Source organism: Sylvia atricapilla, chromosome 1 (assembly GCF_009819655.1).
Source record: "Sylvia atricapilla isolate bSylAtr1 chromosome 1, bSylAtr1.pri, whole genome shotgun sequence".
Classification (NCBI taxonomy): Eukaryota; Metazoa; Chordata; class Aves; order Passeriformes; family Sylviidae; genus Sylvia; species Sylvia atricapilla.
The window spans coordinates 20,576,563-20,590,673 of NC_089140.1; the positions used below are offsets into that span (position 1 = coordinate 20,576,563).

Sequence of the window (14,111 nt, forward strand, 5' to 3'; positions counted from 1 at the left end):
CACCTTTTTCCCCACAATTTTTCTGCTTCCAATCTTCTGAAGTCTGTCTGCTAATCATATAGTGACATGTATGCATGTTATTAAGATCAAGGATATGTCTTGATCATTGGGCTTTCTCTTTTACCACAGAGAAGAACATACTATTCCCTAGATATAAAGCAGCTTCATTTCTCTCTTATGCTTAAGAAAGCAGTAATTAAGAATTTAACGAAGAGGTTTCTAATTACTAATTCTTCTCTATCAGAAGCACCCTTCAAATCAGATAGTTAATACTTCTATTTGCTATGGGCTCTCTTCTGCTTACAACATTGATGGCTAGATGCAGATTTTTGGGGCATTACTGAAGATGTTCAGGGCATGTGAAGGAGCCCGGTAGTGAGAATTGCACACACCAGGTTTAATTCTCTGCTCTTCTAGTTGTTAAATGTTGGTTTGCCTTCTCTGCGATTTTCAGGTTGTGGTGGGACTTTCACAACATCTTCTGGCATCTTCATGTCTCCCAATTACCCTCTGCCATATTACCACAATTCAGAGTGCTACTGGCTGCTCAAAGGAAACCGAGGAAATCCATTTGAAATCCAGTTTGAGCAGTTCCATCTGGAATATCACCCTAAGTGCAACTTCGATTACCTTGCGGTAGGTGCCCTATGACACTTTGCTCCACAAGAGGCAGATGAGTATGCTGAGTACAAAGGCCAGGAAAAACACAGGGCCTTGGTTTTCAAATACTCCTAAGTGAACAGACTCAGAATAGGAAAGCTCCATATTGATGTGCTATCTTCATCTCACGGAGCCATGAGAGAGAGGCAAGGCAGCAGTGTCTGTGCAGCCGCTGGTAAGAAAAGCATTTAAGTCTAGATAGAAGGAATCTGATAGATAGAAACAAGAATCTGTCTGCATCTTTTAAAATTTCTCTGTTTTGAACCAAGGTCTTAGTATGCTTTCTTAGTATGTTCCATGGCAAAAAGTAGAAGGCTGTCAATAACCATATTGTTAATCCCAAATTTCATATTTAAATTGTCGCATACATTATTTGAATATTTTTAATAAAATTGAAGTGGAATGCTGTGTTTCCCTCTTGGTGACTAAGCCCCTAAAAACCCACTAGTATTCAGTTACTGGCTTCCTGTTTTTTGCTTATTTCTGAAATGCCTGCCAGGCTTCCTCTGAGCAAAAATGGAATTTAACCTCTTGTGTACCCTAACATTTCCCTAAGCAGATATTTGTCAGGGGGAACTTACTCAGATTTGTAATGTCATCAGCTTTATTATGTTTTAATTTTCTTTTTTGTTTTTTGGGGTTTGTTTAGATACATGATGGCAACAGCAGCAATGCTAGACAGCTAGGTAAATTTTGTGGGGATCAGATACCACAAACAATCCATTCCAGTGGAGAGAGTGTGTATGTAAAACTAAGGACAGACAACAGCCTGCAAGGTGGAGGTTTCTTAGCCAAATACAAACAGGGTAAGTAAAGGAAGATGAGATGTTTCTACAGCTCATGTTGTCTGTAAAACTGCTTGCAGCCCATGATCTTACATATTTATTGGCACAGTAAAATGTATAGAGCATACTGATGACCCAGATTTTCTAGTCTGGTACACTTGCAGAACAGAGAGAGCTAAAAATTATCTGCTCATCTACCTGTGATGGAGATTATCTCCTCCTTAGAAGAAAGCTAGTAAGGTGGCTCTATTTCTACTACCTGCACCAGTGGCACTTACCGCTCCAGAGCTACTCAAAATAAGAAGCACTGGAAGTCCATATCAGAGTGTATTTGACTGTTCTTGCTCTTCTGCTCCTTCAGGCTCCTAAATTTTTAAAAGAGAAGACAGATACAGCAAAAGTCTCTGATCTTAGAGATGTTTTTGAGGCAGGCTGACAAAGGATAATTGTGTTTCTGAAAGATAGACTGCATCATTGTGGGTGCTTGGGATAATTTAGCCTATTGGGAACATTTTTAAAAGTTTGTTTTTTGTTTAATATATATATCGTGTGGAATTGGTAATACTTTTCTTGCAAACAGTTTTTTATAAAATAGTAATATCCTGGAAATATCAGAATAATAGCATTTGCAGAAAAATACAAGAAGACATATGACAGTTATTTTATTCCCAGTCATAATCTTGAATATAGTCCTGATGTTTATTTTTCTCTTTATAAACTTTATATTTTTTTACAGTTAAATGCACATTGGAAGATATGTAATTTCATCACATACAAAGTGATTTGCAAGCATTTTTGTGTCCTCTAAATATGACATGCCCAAGTGATAAGGATTGTTGTAGGTTTATAGACATGAAGTTATCCTAGGTTTGGACAATAGCAAATGGATTATGAAAAAACAGAGCTATCCATCCATGCCTGACACACACACAGTAATTAGAAGAGGGAGGGAGCCTTGGCTCCCTCATTCCTTACAGATATCTCTACACATTCATCTACTATGTACTTTTCAGACTGCAATGTCAAGAGGATGTATTAGAAAAGGTTCCCCTTGCCTTCCATTAATTAAACAGAAAGAGCACTTTCAAAGCACTCAGATGTAGAACCTGAGCTATCAGATAATGTGATTTACATTCATATTTAATTCCTGAAGATGCATCAGAGGAAGCTTTTAACGGCTTGCCTGAAAGTTAAAATTATGTAGCCAGTATGTTTTAAAATAAGGATGCTTAGATACCACATACATGTACATGAAAGAAATTTAATGATTAATTGGAAAATGTTGCAAAGGAAAAGATGGTATCAAGTTGCCATTCAAAGGCACCTTTGTGCCTGATATGTTTCTAATAAAATCCTGATGGCAGGGGGTAGCAGATTTTACCCGTCTTACATTCTTCAAAACCCATTCTGTGCTCTTTGTCCTGCCCTTTCAAAAAGTCATATGCTTCAGTGTAGCTTTGCAGGCAAGCTCCACTCCACTGCACCTGACCTGACTCAGCTGCATTCCAAGCATTTTGAAATACTGAAAACACAGACCTTTAAATCATTTGGATAGTACACCTATCTCCTGCACATTTTTTTGATTCTATCGTGGTGACAGACAATAGAACAGTTATGCAAGTGAATCTCAGCTATTTCTGCTGTTCAAACACGGCAGATTTGCTGCACAAACCAAACAGCCTGGTCTGCTCCCTGCCTCCTGCCCACTTCCCTGTGCATTTATTACACTGCTCTGCTCGCGATACACATTGTATGCCCTCTCCAGACAAGGGATTGCCCACACTGATATTTTTTGGTTTTAGGGAAATTTTTTGTTTTATTTTTTGTGAATACAGGAAAATGAGACTCACTAACCTAGTGCCATAATTGTAATTTTGTTCTTTATCTAGTTTAGTTTATTTTCATTTTCTCTGCACTTCAAAGAAAGCTCTTATTATTCCAGATGAGTGTCCAATTCTTAGGCTAGGATGCTATTGAATGTCTCACAAGGAAGATCATGGCTCCTTTTCAAAAACTTTCATTATCACATTCTCTTCCTGGGGCTAGAAAGGCCAATACTAGTAGAATTCTTTCCATTGGTTGTTTCAGCCAGGATCATAATTTTTTTTCCTAATTAGCTGAAATAAACCGCTTTTATCTATTAGTGAATATTTGTTGAGCACCTCCCCAAACTGTCTGCAATGACAGGGCACATTTCTATGGTTAGTTTAAAAAAAAAAAAAAAAAAAAAAAAAAAAAAAAAAAGTGTTTCATGAATACTCACTTTTGGGCAGTCTTCTTTAAATCTAAATATGTTCGTACTATATATACTGATGTGTTTGCAATTGTAAGAAAAGAAGTCATGATAATGCTGAAAGATTCAAGATTGAATAGTTGGAATTTTGGTTGAAACCAAAATTCATTAGGTCACCATTCTCTTTCTGCATGGCTTCTCTAATCTGAATAAAAATATTTCTCACCTTGTAATGCTAAAAGTAACTTCAGTTAGTAATTTTTGAGATATTGGATTAATAACACTCTACAAAACTAATCTATTTCTACTTGTTTTTCAGTTTGCCATGAAGTACTGACTGTTAATCGTAGCCACGGCATATTGGAAAGTTTAAATTATCCAAATAATTACCCATTAAATGAGCACTGCAACTGGACTATCCAAACCACCAAGGGGAACACTCTCAACTACAGCTTCACAGCCTTTGATATAGAAGACGGATTTGACTGTGATCGTGACTTCTTGAAGGTATGTGCCCAGATTCTAGAAACAAGGAAAATCAAGTCTTTAACAATAAAGAAAAGTAATAAGATTGCAGAAGAGCAAGGGGAAATTTATCTTATTTAACTTTAACCATTAAATCTCAAGTGTTAAATCCAAACTATTTAACCCTGTTTCCTCAGTGATCAGTAGACAGAGGAGTATTGCTACCTTAACATAAGTGTGTGCCTCTGAGAGGATGGATCACTCTGCAGGTGCCTAGGTTTGGTATAGTCTAACTTCCACCTTAGATTACATGTACTGGCTTCTATGGGTGAAGTGAGATGTCGTGATTCCAGCTTCATGCAAAGGAGAAATTCTGAGGTTTAGTAAATGGATTGCAAAAGGCAGTGAGCCAAGTTATTTCTCTTGTTTTTATCCGAGAAAGAGTGAGGAATTTTCAAAAACTTTGATAAATGTCTACATTTTTAAAGGGAGAGTTACTGTGTCTCCTGTTTATACTTTTCATAATTCATCTGCATCTTCAAAGGGATTACAAGAAAATGAATGCACCCACAACCAAAACGTGACATGTTTAGGCAAATGAAACCACAGAGTCAATCTAAAGCCAAGTACCCTTTGTTTTCATTTCCTCAAAAAAGTGTTTTCTCAAAATCTCTAGGAAAACTGAAAAGTTATTTCCCCTCAGCTTTGCACTTAGTACTGTGGGATGTAGTGGGTAGTCATGATCACTCTATACTGTGGATCATAATCTCCTGCTTATAATTTTGCTGGACTAATTCATCCTTCAGATCTCACCCTTGTACAGGATGCGAGCATGCAGCCCCTGTGCTCTACTTAGGTTTTTGCACAAGAGGAACTGAAATTTAGAGAAATCTTAGAGAAGACTACTTAGAGCCAGGGAGACTATGGAATAGTATCTGTGTTTCTGGGGATATTTACACCTGGGTATTGCAGAAGGTTCAGCAACAGACCAGTGATGGCCTAATCTAGTCCTTCTAGATGTCCTCCCTCACTCCCTCTGGCAGCTTTCACAGCTCAAAATTGGTAGTAAATTGGCAAAAGTTATGTTCTTCCAGCTTTCTTCTCTTTGTGGCCAGGAATGGAAAGAAGGAATAGACATGTGAAGAAAATAAACAAAGGGGAACTGTATTGAGAACTATTAAGCCCTGGTTTGTTTTTGTGAAGAGGCTGAAAAAGAAACACTGGAGCCAAGTGGAGAAGCCAATGCTAGTCTCAAGATGCCCAAGGCTTTGACCCATAGAAAGCAGGAGCCCTGCACACAGTAGCCAGCCTGTGAGGAGCAAGAAACTTGCCAGAAAACACTATTCTAGACATAAGTCAAGGGTGGAGGAATAGTGCCAGGGGCAAGGACCTGATCCAAAGCACTTAAAAGAACAGAAATAAAACATATTGGAGAGAGTAAGGAGACAGGAGCACTCTTTGTTTAACAATTTTTCAGTGCTTTCAATCAAAGAAAATACAGACTGAAAGAGATATAAAAAAGGGGGAAAAAAGGGGAAAATAAGTAATGCAAGTGTGTTAAGGAGGCTTTTATTTGCAATTCGTGTAAGGTTACTTACAAATCTTTCGCCAATGCCATTAAGAAATACCACTTGGAAAAGATGTTCTCATTTGGTTGTTGCGTGCTGCACAAATATGTGCCATAGTGTAAAAAGAGAACGAGGTTGAACTAGCCAGGGAATTGAATAGTGTTTGCTCCCACCCTGCATCTTGCGAAAGGGGAACATATTGGCAAGGCTGGGAATGTGCTGTGGTGTAGGGGAAAGGGGGAATCATCTGGAACAAGTGTACAGGTCACTCTCTATGCAAACTGCAGCTCTTTGGGACTTTTTGTTCAAAACCTATGTGGAGTCTGCCACTGCTGCAAATTGGGAAAAAAAATTTAAAAATTAAAAGAAACCTCATATCTGCTCAGCTAAAATAAATTATTTTTCTGCCACATGTCAGTTTTGAAATTCCTTTATTGTAGCAAGGTATAAGAGGGAAAAGATCTGATGCTGTCACTGAGTATAATAGAGACATAAACCTGTTCACTGTAGTCTAAGTAGGTGATGCAGGGACCATACACTAGAATTCCTCACCATTTTCTGGAAGGAAATGGGAAGCTGCTGTCTCAGACACTTGCTATGTAGCTACACCCATAAACCAGAGTGGCCACTGGTGCTGATCAAGTGCTCTTTTCCCTGGGAGCTCTTACATTTTGGTTTTGTGGCAGCAGTTCTCCCTCCTCAGGCCCTTACAGCAGATAGGAACACTTCCTTTGTCTTCTTAGCTCTGTGGCACCTAGCAGATGGCAGGCTTGGTGACAATATTTCCTCCTACTTGCTGGGAGGCCGGGGATAGGAAGGACAAGAGTTAGCTGTTAGGTTGGATTAGGTGATGGCCACATTTGTAGTGGCAGAAGGAGTAAGGAAAAGTGCTATATGATGCAAAAGGACAAGACTATATGTTGCAGAAGTGTTAGGACAGAGACATGATCTGACTTAGGAAAAAAAAAAATTGGAAAGCCTTTTTCAAAAGTTAGTGTGAGAAACAGATTTATGGACGTGTGGACATATTCTTATAGTGTCAGACTAAAGCTCTAATTTTTTTGAAATCCTTCTGAATTCTCAAGAGGAAAATCCTGGTGCTTGGTGGGGTGGGGAGAGCTAGACTGAGCAAGCTGCTTTCCTGAGTACTGCTGGACACAATTGTTTTGGGCTCAGTCTCCATACTGGAAAAGGGCCTGTTCTTCAGCTTTGTGTTTAATTATGACAGACACTCTGACCCAAACCCCCATAAAAAGAGCATTTTGCCTCATGACTAATTCAGTCAGATATACACAGTTAGAAGCTGTTTGCTCCCTGGCTTAGTCCACATATGAGTTAGAAGTTACATGTGTAATGTCAAAACCAAAAGTTTCTACACACGGGTATTCCTAATGATTTTCAGTTACCAAAGATATTATCATGCCATAGAGCAAATAACTGTTTCACATTAAGGACAGGAAAGATATAGTCAGAGGTCCAGTGAATACAGGTAAGTACAAGTACAGCGCATGGTTCTTCCAGACTGGAATTCAGTCACATCTGTACAATGAGAAATCAGCTGTGTATTGTGTTACCTACTTCCTTTCCTCTGATCATGGGATGCTTCTTGTCAGCCAGGCCACTATTCCACCAGCTGGCAGGTGTTACTCATGGTGAGCAGCATTCTCTCTCTGCAGGGAGCATTGGGTGACTCCAGCTTGGTCTGGTCTGGGCAAGACCTGCATCTCCACCACTTTAGAATATACAGCTATTTATACCTGTGTCAAATAGGAAGGAAAAACTCCGTTCTTCTGACTTTGTGGAAATTCTCTGCCTCTGTGTGTAGGTGCCAGAAACTGAGAAGGGGTAATGTGGGAGGGAAGCAAAACTGCAGTTTTTTATTATGCCAGTCTCTAGCATGAATCTTATATGAGCACTTTGCCAGCAAATGAGCACTGTGCAGTGTCTCATGTCCTGTCAGAGGATGTTGGCTCATTGCTAGTAATGCTCATAGGATGTGTGACATTTTGGAAGGAGTTTTGCAGTGAACTTGCAAGAATATGAGATTAATTTCTTCTGATAAAGACATGAACAGAAGTGACAATAATAAGATACGAGGCATATCAAATAGAAGACTGTTTACTGGTGGGGTTTACTAACTGCAATTAGATTGGATGGTCTTTAACTTCTATTGCTTAGAAATTAGCTGTGCCTTGGCTAAATAACCTGACATTAGTCTTTCTAGAGGAGTCATGGGGCTGTAACTAGTGAGATATTGCAGGCAATGACATGGAAATGTCATTCTTTCCTTACATTCATCAGATTATTAGCTGAACAAGCATATATTTAACTCCCCATTCTTAATGATGAATTGCCTTCTTGTTTTGTATGGCAGACCATAATCTCTGGGGAGGCAAAGTAGGGAGAATGTCATGTTTTTGCCCTGAAGATCAGAGTCCTGCTGTAGAACTGACATGTTCTCCATCCTTATACAAGAAAAATATTATTTGAAAATCACTAATCATTCTGTCTTTCAGTGACAATGTTCATCTATGTTCTTCTGCTCAGAAAGTACTACCATCCCTTAATGTCCAGTCTGTTTAGCATCTGCTTTCCCTAATTACAGGGATGTCATCATTTAGGAATGATATTCTCCTATTTAGAACTCCCACTAAAGCCATGCACTGCTCCCCTTTCCCCCTCCAGCTGGAAGCACAAAAGGCAAAATCAAGGGTTGAGATAAGAAAATTAACAGTATCAGCAGCAATACTAATGACAGAGGGTATAAGAAAAGAAATTATTCATACAGGCAAAAAAGCACCCCAAACTGTAATAGACAATACCAGACAGCTCCCCCTTCCAGGTTTTCTAGGCCAGAAGGAGCCCCTTTTTTTGCAAGATGTCAGCAGCCTGATAAACAGATAGCAAAATTGTGTCAGCCAGCAAGACAAGTTTCAGAGCTCTCTGTCCAAGTTTCACCCCTTTGGTCTGTTCATCTACAGTCAGTGTTGGATTTATCATCGGGTTAATGCAAAAGAACATCTGATGAGGGCAAACAACTGCCTGATAACAACAAATGCCTTTCTTCTGCTAGAGGCCAGGACAGAGTTCCACTTTGGACCACTGCCTTGCTTGCTTACTGTCAGTGTGCTTAAGCAGCCCAGACTCTTTCAGCAGCTAGGCTCAAAGTGGCTAAAACACCATTGCATGATTATATGAGGAATATTATTGAATGAATACAGTAATTAATATGGCATCTGCTCCTGAGAACTGTTTCATTTCCTTCTGGTGGTAGCAGGATATGTCTTTCCCCCCCACTATTTTAAACCACAGTAGCATTCCAGGGATGTGCTATAATATCCTTTTTCTCCATCTGGGAATACTGCATTAGATAATTGTTGCTTGCAGTCATCTGGTCATCCTCTTTTTTTATTAGCTTAACATAAAAATATCTTACCCTGTTTCTAGTTTTACTCCCTCTTGCAATTAGTAAATATGCTTAAACTATATTAGGAGATTGCCATTATTACACTTTATTTATGAGTGTGTCTTTCTAAAGTGCTGCAGGAATTCTTCAAGCACAGGGAAAGGCTTTTCTTATGGCCATGAATTGATTTACAAAATGTCACTGGTAGTACATCTCCCTGGAGAAGCAGATGATGTATGAAATATACCCACCCAGGTCCTGCACCCAGACATCAAATCACAGTCTGCTGGCCAGACTGCAGAAGTATCCATTAACATATTATCAAGCAAGCTGGCAGCACAACAGCATATCCCTGAATTCCTTCAGGAGGTTATGGGCCTCCACAAGAAATCCTTCAGTGTAAGACTGTAAGGATCAAAGTGACAATTCTCCTCAGGTTTCTGTACCAGGCTTCACCTGGCAGTGTGGTATATACACTGGTATACCACAAAATCTTAGCCCATGCACTGATTTTCAGTGAGAGATCTGGATATGTAAAAGGAGAGTGTCAGGCCAAAAAGCTGTCCACCCTAAACAAGACCAGCTTAGGACTTGGATTTTTTTGTTTTTTTCTAATTGCCTGCATTGCCAGAATCAAAGTACACTTTGGCTTTGCTGTTTGAAAGGTTACGTAGAAGCAAAATTACAAATGCACACAAACCCCGTGACTCCTCACAGCCGCTAAATTTGTAGTGATGATATGGTTGTCTGCTGCCTACAGAAACACAGATGACAAGAAGCACAAGTGAAGCCAGCACAAACTTCTCTTTTAGACTCACAAAATGAGTCAGACCTTGCATTTTCCACACCCTGCCAGCTCATAGCAATGTGACTTAGCCTGTTCCTTCAGAAAAAAATCTTGGTAAAATCAAATGACTGTGAAATACCACAACATGATGGTAGTATGCATGCCCCTTGCTGGAGGAAGAATATTTGGGACTCATCTATTTGCAGATGGATTCTTGATTCCTCTTCTGTATTCTAGATTTTGCTGGAAAGCCTGGCCATTATCTGTGAGACTGCTTATCACACTCAGCATAGGTATTGCAATAAAAAATTACATTGTGGCAGAGATGGAGATTGATTTAATGGAGAAACTCCATTTAAATCAGTCAAAGCTTCTCCTCATCAAAGGGAAGACCCTAGACAGCTCAGAAAAAATACACTGGACTTTGAGGAAGGTCATGTGTACCCCCTACATTGCTTCCATAAGCAAACCTGAAATCCTAAGAGGATATTTCCCTTTTCTTCTGTCTCCATTTGCTGACACCAAGCTGCAACTCTCCGTAGTGTCCACAGATATGCATGATGCAAATTTTCTCTAATAAAGGGTAAATCCCAGTGCCCTTCATGCCCTCTCTAGCCCTATATGATGTCAGTGTGATGTTTCTTCCACTTACAGTTCAGTTCATCTGGGCTGGCAAAGCACAGGAGGAGAAGCACAGCCCTGTCAGCAGCACTGCAAACCACTCAGACCACACTGGGCTTTCCAGAGCAGGCACAGTTCTCCACCCCCTTAGGCACAGCCCCTCCCTTTTTAAGGAGCTTTTCACTCAGATTTCTGCTGAAGAATAACTTTGGAAATATTATTGTCCCAAGCTCAGGAGCAGTCCTGTTCCCTCCACCATGAGTGGATTCTCCCTGCAGATGAACCGCCTCAATTTCTGCTTTGAGGACAGCAGAACTCTACCAAAATAGCAACAGCCTCATCACCAGTCATCCCACTATTACAAAGGCATGGATCCCAATGCAGTCCCTTGGTCAGCAAAAGCTGCAGAGGCACTTTAGGGACCCATCTGAATTCTGTCCAGCACAGCATGTAGATTAGGAGGAGGTGCCTTCCCAATAGAGCTTTGAAGATTTAGAATGGCATGCTGAACAAATAATATTTTGATTGCAGATCTTGATTGCAGGGATGTACCGACTAGGTGGATGTCTCCCAGGCATTCCTTTCTTCAGCAGTGGTAATTTCCTATTCCTGTATCTAAAACAATTTAAAAATTTAATCCAAAGATACACCGTGCAATTTTTATATTCTTATAATTCAGTCATTGCTAACAAAAAATTTTGGTTTCATATAAATTGAAGAAATAAGCCTTCCTTAGAAAGACAAGAATGAGCAGATATGACTGTAGTTAAAAATCATTGTTTTCTTTGAGAAGGAAGTAAGTGCTAATGCAAGAGGTGAAAAACTCTTTTAAGAATCACTCCAATGTAATGTGGACTTCAACATTGCTAGAAATTTTCAAGGGGCTCTGATTATTTTAGGCTCAAGTTACAAGACAAAACATAGACTCAGATAAAATTCTTACTATTGAAAAATTAGACATTTTTTATTTCCATATGTTAGATAAATCCCAGGAAGATTTACTAGTATGCCTACATGTCTAAGTGATGCCTGATGTCAAATTCCATTGTAATATGGAATAAAGTGAATTAGTGGTTCATTAGTGAAAGTGTGGAGACAAGAAAGGTGCCTATGGTGGTCAGATTTTCATCATAATCATCTAGGGCATAAACATATGTAAATAATCATATTCAAATATTAATTAGAATAAGTTCTTAAGGAGGGCATTTTTATAGTGGCGATCGCAAACTCTTCTCATGATCCTAGCACAAGCATAACTTTATTTTGTTCTCCTGTTTGTGCAGAAGTGTCAAGGCTCTATGCAGTCAGTCACTCAAAGTCTCAAGTGGCCTTTGCTTCTGTGAAACAATGTCACTGTGGTGCTTAGCTAGCACACTGGGCCACATCCTGGAGCTTTAATTTGTTGTTTGGGTTTTCCTCTGGCTGACAGACCTGCAGGTTCTTAAGTTTGCACTCTATCCCTTCTGAAAAGAAATGTGTTGCTTGGAAATAATTATTTTTGTGTTAATTATTGTTTTAACAATTAATGGTGATCTCTCTTTAGAGTGAATTCTGTTATTTGGATGAGGATTATATTGTCTGGTTTTTGCTTCTTTTTGTTTTCTGGTAATATATTTTGTGTAATATAAATGCCATCAAAATTTCTTTTCCTTTCATTTCCTTTCAGGAAAAGCTATTCAGAAACCTGTAATCACTGCCTCTGGTGTTTAGATCATAACAATCTAATATAAGTTTTCCCACTTCTAAGAGGAAAGGGATACTTGCATGTATCAGACTGACCATGGGTGGGACACTCATGGCTTTGTTGGTCTGATCCAAGGCAACGCCTCCTTTCCTGAGTTCTGCAAATACAGCCCAGGACTGTTGCTGCTGGTCCCTGTATAAAGGTTTTCTGACAGCAAATAGTTTGTTTCAAGACTCAGTTGGAGACAATTATTAATATAATTGCTCATTATTATGATGAATTCATGACATCTGATGACAGTGTTATTTACAGAACAATAAAAGAGAACTGTCAGTATTCATAGGATAGATTTTTCTCTCATATAAAACTGCAAGTTTATTTTTGAAGACTATCACCTCTTGATCAAGACTATGTGTTATGACTAACTAGTGTATATAAGCACAATTTCTTCCAGAGCTGATTAGGCATGGGCTTTTCCTCTGCAATGTTTTTCCTGATGGAAAAAAAACCAAACCCTGTACCTTTTCATAAAAGAAACATTCTCCAGGAGGAAACTGATATTTTGCCCTAACAATCCCTCCCCCCACCCTGCTCCCCTGCTCCCCACCCTCTACTTTTCTGCCAGAAAAACTGAACAGATGGAGTCTTACTACCAGTCTGAAAGGCTCACTTTTGCAAGACAGAATAAGCTTGACAAGGCACTCGGCTAGAAAATTGTCCCTACCTCGAGTATGTCCAAATGGAACACAGTCCAAGTTTCTTTTCCCCATTTTTTGTAGACCTTTATTTCTTCCAAGTAGAGGAAACCTCATTTTCCAGTCAGCTCAGTCTTTGAGCCCCTGCTCCAGTTCTGGTAATGAGCTTTTCTGTAACACAGGTCATGCCCTTTTGCTTTGCTCCTCCAAAGAGAAGTGAACAGCTGTGGCCTCCAGGGCATCATTATTGATGTTAGTGACATATTTCCAGGCTGAAGAGCCAGAAAAGCCAAAATGCAATACTGGTGACCATGGTGTCCCCCCAGGAGAGCTACCCAAGCTGAAACCTTCCTGCAGCTTTTGCTAGTCCTGTCTTCCTAACCCCATTCTAGTGTACAGCAGATGGTTTTCAGCTGCCACTTCGCTGTGGGGCAGTCATACAGCTTGATTCATCCCTTAGAGAGCTGGTACCTCCCCTTTCTACCTTCATGTCAACCTATACACTTGCTCCTAGGGAGCCTGGTAAGGCGTTTCTTCTAACAGTTATGGAGCTGTGCCTAATGATTCATTCAAACACAGGATATCCCCACCTGGTGCAGGCCAATGAAATGGAGTGTTCTACTTGCTGCTGGGCAATTGCTTTGGCTAAAAAGCAGAGGCTAAGGGTCTGAACTTGCAGGTGTTTGCATGTTTGAATTGTTGAATTGTCTGCCAAAATCAAATTATGAAGCACTTGGATTTTTCTGGTGGAGGCTAAAAGGTCTGAACAAATAAATATATTACAAAACCAATATATACACAGAAGCGGAACAAGCACTTTCTTCCCCATGGGGAGCTGGAAGGGAGTCAAATCACCAATTCCTGGAGTCAGTATGGTAGAGGAGTGACTAATACACCCCCCGAAATCTACTTATCTTCCACAATCATAAGGAGTATCTTGCCTCATACAGACTACAGAAGAACCTTCCCTTGCTTTGCAGCAGTTTAAGATAACACAGCTGACAAAGCAGGAGCTGACACAAGAAACATTATCTCAGAGATCAGGAGAGAAATTATGGCTCATGAGAGCTGTGTTCAGTCTTCAGTTTCACATGCCTATGCTTGTGTGAGAGCAAAAGTTGGTTTGAGAAGTTCAAAATGCCCTGTGAAAATACACAGCTGCTCCCTTCATTTAGAAATGAAAGACAGCTCAAAAAGACCCAGCTGT

The 14,111-nt window shown here is 39.7% G+C and overlaps 1 protein-coding gene across 1 annotated transcript in view; it reads left to right on the forward strand.

The window, feature by feature from the left end:
- The window catches only part of CUBN (cubilin), a 142,488-nt gene that overhangs the window by 40,052 nt on the left and 88,325 nt on the right, over positions 1–14,111 (forward strand). The window contains exons 25-27 of the mRNA XM_066316740.1: positions 455–636; positions 1,310–1,466; positions 3,998–4,185. Of these exons, the coding sequence (XP_066172837.1) occupies positions 455–636; positions 1,310–1,466; positions 3,998–4,185 (527 nt within the window). The remainder of the gene's footprint in view (positions 1–454; positions 637–1,309; positions 1,467–3,997; positions 4,186–14,111) is intronic.